The sequence below is a fragment of the Branchiostoma floridae genome, chromosome 5, assembly GCF_000003815.2.
Source record: "Branchiostoma floridae strain S238N-H82 chromosome 5, Bfl_VNyyK, whole genome shotgun sequence".
NCBI classification, from domain to species: domain Eukaryota; kingdom Metazoa; phylum Chordata; class Leptocardii; order Amphioxiformes; family Branchiostomatidae; genus Branchiostoma; species Branchiostoma floridae.
The window spans coordinates 28,050,276-28,055,616 of record NC_049983.1 but is presented as its reverse complement, the minus strand read 5'-3'; the positions used below and the strand labels follow the sequence as shown (position 1 = coordinate 28,055,616).

The 5,341-nt window shown below is 43.9% G+C and overlaps 2 protein-coding genes across 4 annotated transcripts in view; one reads left to right on the top strand and one right to left on the bottom strand.

Moving 5' to 3' along the window:
• The window catches only part of LOC118416900, a 135,326-nt gene extending 131,292 nt beyond the window's left edge, over positions 1–4,034 (bottom strand). The window contains exon 1 of one of the 2 annotated variants that reach the window (XM_035822185.1): positions 3,579–4,034. In XM_035822185.1, the coding sequence (XP_035678078.1) occupies positions 3,579–3,628 (50 nt within the window). In that variant the 5' untranslated portion in view covers positions 3,629–4,034. The remainder of the gene's footprint in view (positions 1–3,578) is intronic. The other variant, XM_035822186.1, reaches the window with a different exon arrangement.
• The window catches only part of LOC118416894 (neuronal pentraxin receptor-like), a 626,618-nt gene that overhangs the window by 389,180 nt on the left and 232,097 nt on the right, over positions 1–5,341 (top strand). The window lies entirely within an intron of this gene.

Sequence of the window (5,341 nt, the reverse complement as noted above, 5' to 3'; positions counted from 1 at the left end):
TGTTTTCTGATACTGGGAGGAAACTTGTGACTGTCTTATTATATGCCGCGTTTTTCATTCGCCTTCTTTCAGTTTTTCCCGACAACATCTGCTCGGCTGATTCATGAGGGTCTGCATGCTCTTTTCCGTAAGGCGTAGGCAGCCTAGTTTTATATTTCCCGTAATTAGTAGGGAAAACCGTCTTATCTACGTCATTCGTAGCGAGGCAACCAAATTTAGCGTAATTGCCTTCCTTGATTTAGCGTAATACGTAGGGGGTTCTTCTGAATTCAGCGTAAATTGTGTCGGGACCCCCCATGCAGACCCTCATTCATGGGTTGAGAAGATTCTATTCCAAAATTGCCATCATCATCTGTCGACAACGGGGTTATACGGTACTAGTTATACGCCCCCTTACGGGGTGACATGCCCTTCTGTTAACACGGGGCATTTAGGTCCTAAACTAAACTGCCGATTATGCCACACGATTCTATGCAAAAGATATTTATAAAATGATCAATATCACAGTATGTACCATTGAGACACTGCTTTCCAAGCAGAGGTTTGTCTGCGGATTGTGTTACATGTTTAACTTTTAGCTAATTATCGGGTAGGCGTTTCTGTCGGGCTTTATGTTTTGTAGAGTTTTCATGTCCGGTGTCACGCCTAAACCACGCCGAACCTCTGCTCGGAGAGTACCTAACCAGCAACACCAACCGTTTCGACGGATCATTGATGGCGGCGGGATGCAAGCCGATAACACATACCATATGTAGATTGTTATCTACACCAGGATACAGGAGGCCTAGTCTCTACGAGACTCCGGATCGCTGGAAAATCGTAGAAATGGAACAAATAGAGAGGAATATAACCGGCCAGGGAACAGCTCGCGATCGCGGTCGCGTTACTGTTGCCTAGCCGGCTATATTCCTCTGGCCGGCATACTCCTCTATTTGTACCATTTCTACAATTTTTTCCAGCGACTCGGAGTCTGGTAGAGACTACAGGAGGCCTAGGCTGATCACATGCTCGGCCTTGCTTTGAGTCTAACTTCTAAGATCTTCTAAGCAGATGTAAGAATCCTGCAAATTCTAATTTCTTGGTGTTAAGTTCTTTTTTTTTTTTTTTTGCTTTTCTAGTCTTGTGTTTTTCATCTGATGTAGAAGAAGACGATACCGTTAAGAGTATGAAAAGAGAACTAGATTTTGTGTAGGTAAAGCACAAAGAGGATAGCCTGAGTATGTGGTTAGCAAGCGAAAGTCGTGAGCCAGCGGTTACTACGGAGGATGATACTCAGGCTACAAAGAGGATGCTATACACGGACAAAGAATTCCACGAAATCGTCTTTCGGAAGTGATGTAAAACGGGGGTCCAAGGAGATACTCTAAGGCTCCGGCTGTTTCATTTTACTCGTTTTTATCGAGCATTCTATTATGTATTGTATCTTTAACTGTTAAAACTTAACTTTGGTTTTGACAACGCTTTGGAGAAGGAGAAAGCAGACAAAAAACTGATCCGAATCCTTACATGTAGTGTGTCTCCGAGCATATGTGGTGGTAGAGGCCTAGAGGAAACCACATACACAGTGTGTTGAATGATATTTCCCTCCCAGGCTAGACACTCCTACACATACATACATCCTTGTACTTGGAGATTAAAGTTGACCGGGTAAGCCCGCCCACTGAAAGATTCTACCCCGCCGGGCTAATGGTATTTCTCATCCTCATCTAAAGGGTCGGGGACTATGGTCGCTCAATGTTCCACAAATCCTAGCGGTGGGCCAGGGGCCAAGCTCTATTGAACTTGATGAATATTACAGGGATGACGTAACCATTAGCACAAATAAAAACAAGGCTTTAAACCATTGAAAGCCTTTCTTGGTGGGATTTTGTGTGAAATCTGGGCATTTTGGGAGTGGCTACGGTAGGAAAGACCCTATACTTGTTGAATTAGTTGTAAAAAATGACATTTCTCCATCGAAGGGGTTTTGCCACCCCCCTGAAATAGTGGTATCGTCGTCAGATAGCTGTTTTAAGCTAAACGGGCCAATCCAAGTGCTCTAATTAGGGGGGTGTATCAAAAGATTAGCCGTATAGACATTCTTGCAAATGAATTTCACGAGACTGGACATAGTTGGCTATCATTTGAGGGTAAGTTTGTATGGCTTGAACGTTTTATTCTTGAGATAATTGCATATTTGTTTCCTCAACTCTCCCATTGGAACGCATGTATTAATTGGAGAAATTCTAATGGCATCGTCTCCCCGACAGCGAATGGAAAGTACAGGGACCTTGTAGAAAGTAACTTCACTGCCCAGTATACTGCAAAGCTTTATGATAGATATCCTGGACCAGTGGATGCCAGATTGTTTTCAGGGCCAACACTGACAAACTGCTGACTTCTGTGACCGACATTACACAACGGAAATTCTACAACAGCCGCTCTGAGTGTCCTAGTTAGTTTACGCCCTGAGTTAGAACCACCTGGGGTAACCTTACAGCGATGAACAGATAACACCATACATTTTCTGGTGGGGAGTGTGGACTTCTATCCCGCCTGATAGACGGTGTGTGTGCGTGCGTGTGTGTATGTATGTATGTATGTATGTTTGTGCGCGCGGGTGTGTGTGCGTGTATGTATGTATGTGTGTGTGTGTGTGTGTGTGTGTGTGTGTGTGTGTGTGTGTGTGTGTGTGTGTGTGTGTGTGTGTATGCCACCTTTGGGGCATCTTCACTATAGAAACAGCCTGGGCCATCGCGGGTTAACGCAAGCATCAACAAAGATCAACAAACAGGATAGAGTTTATGAAATTCCAGACTGTTACCAGGGGCGACACAAGCAATCTCCTCGGCTCCGTGAAAGGACAAGCCACATACATGTATGTTCGGCTCCAAGTAGAACCTATAAATATAGTGCCATAAGATAATATCAAAGCTCAGCCAAGGAATATAGCCGGCCAAAGGGAGTCAAACGGGCATACATACTTCTGGGCCGGCTTCACTCCTCTGCAAGCCTAGTTACCAAATTAAACCCCAGCCCGATCTCAAGTACACGAAATATATTTTTGAGGTTGGGGTAAGGTATACAGGCTACTCGCTCCTCTGCCAGATTTTTATACTATCTTATTACACAGTAGGATCTGCTTGGAGCTGGGGGTCTCCAGATCCGACTGGACTGTCTAGGCCCAGTGTAGAACAACGTGGCGAGAACTGTCTGAACTGTCTGTAGCCGCCACGCATCAACTATTGATGCAAGCGAACGATTGATTGATTGATTGATTGATATTTCGAACTCTATCAACAAGCGAGTGGACTAATCTATAGTTTAAGTTTTTAACATTCACATGTTGGGGAGACGGGTGTGGTGAGGGGTAAATATTACAGTCTTGTTCCCTGCATATCAAATGCAGGTAAATCCCCAAGCAGGAATTAGGTTCCGACGTTTTTGTGTTTATTCATGCCTTTTTGTGGTTACTGTATCTTTCTGTCCTGATTCTGCTCTGACTGCAGTGCTAATTCCAGGTTAACGTTACACAAACACCAGAAACACTCGTAGTAACTCATAAACAATTGAAATACACATTGAATATAACTACTAACCTTTGATAAGAGAGCCAATAGCCTTCCCTGTGGAGACATCCAGGATCCATGATGCACGGGTTCCCACATCATGTCCGTTCTTCGCCAGCAAAACTTCCGATCGCGACGACTGGATTCTGTACACTATCCGCGGAGTTGGAACATATATCCGGTGACGCTCACAGATCCAAAAACGAGTTGAAGAATGGCTCATGTCTATGTGAAGGAAAAAGTTTGTTGACAGCCGAATAAGTTGAAGACGCGAGCTTGGAGTGTTCTGACGAGAACGGGGTGAATGACACGGGGCGTTCTTCTGCACCAAGCCAGATTCTGTTCCCCACCCTTGTGTATCATTGGGCCACTGCAAGTAAATTTTATGGATGACATCGAAATCAGACTATATAAATAGTGAGATAGGGCGAAAAAACAAGATGGTGGCTACCATTTTCAAAAGATCTCAAAACAGACATTTTTGTCATGTTGACCGTCACCAAAGAAGAAAAAAAAATCTGTTTTTCTGAAACAAGGTGAAAATTAATGAGCCATGATGTCATCCATAAAACTTACTTGCTGTGGCCTTACCTTGTCAAAGGAGGGCTGAGCCCCGTAGAGACCCACAGATTTGCATAACGGAACTCCCAGTGGGCACAGCAGAAGGGTCGTATTTTCCCGAGATGAAACCAGCTCAGACGCCACAACTGTGTCAACTGTGTTTGGAGTCTTTTAACTCCTCGGAGTCGGATGTAATACAGTATGGCACCTTTTCGAAGTCATCATGAACTTAGGGCCTAGGGTATCCAACCTGTCGATGGATTTTCAAAAATTTCCAGAACCATAAGGTAGGCTTACATACTTCTTTGTTTTGAATATTCATATCTGACGAGGAAAATTCCCCACGTTGCCATACATGTATGATGTAGTTTTGGGTGTTATAAATATATCCCGTACATCAGATGACTCATGGCGTAGGTAACATGGATCTGCAGCCGTGAATTGTATCAAAGACGGACAGGCCTGGCGGCATTTGTAATTTTGCATTCTTCTGTGTGTTAGCCTGGATACCATATCCCAACCTCAAAAATATCTTTTGTGTATATAGTTGAGATCGGGCTGGGGTTTGGTAACCAGGCTATCTGTGTGTGTGACCACCCAGTATTTTTTTTCGGTCCATAGAAAATTTAACAACAAGAGCCTTGTTGGGATCCATGTACAATTTCCGGTCCTCGGACTAACGCCACCGAAACCCAGGAATTGGGTAAGTAAAGTTGTCAATCCTTTGTTGTTAGTTGCATTATGGCATTCATCTTATGTTTATAAAGTTTTTGTTTTTGTTCCTGTTTTTGGTCTGGTGTTGCTGACTGCTAACCGGGTATCAGTACTATCTCCAAGCAGATGAAAGCAATCCTGCTCCGTTTTTTTACTTGACACAAAATCTATTTTTTTCTAGTCTTGTGTCTTAATTGATCGCCCTATACACCAGAAGACGAAAAAAAAAAAACACTTCAAAAACGCTTGAAAAACTCAAGACCAGAAAACTGGATTCTCACATCTGCTTAGACTAGAGTCGAAGCAGGGTCGGACATGTGGTTTTGTCGTCTGAGCGGCCTCCTGTTGCCCTGTCCAGTGGCTGGTGTTGATAACGATCTATGGTATGTGTTATGGCTTGCACTCGGACCGCCATCGTTGACCCGGAAAATACGATTACGATGTTGCAGGACCCATTTCCTTGTAACCCGTGGAGATCCGTGAAGCATCTAAATGTTATATAGGGTCCGGCTCCTTAC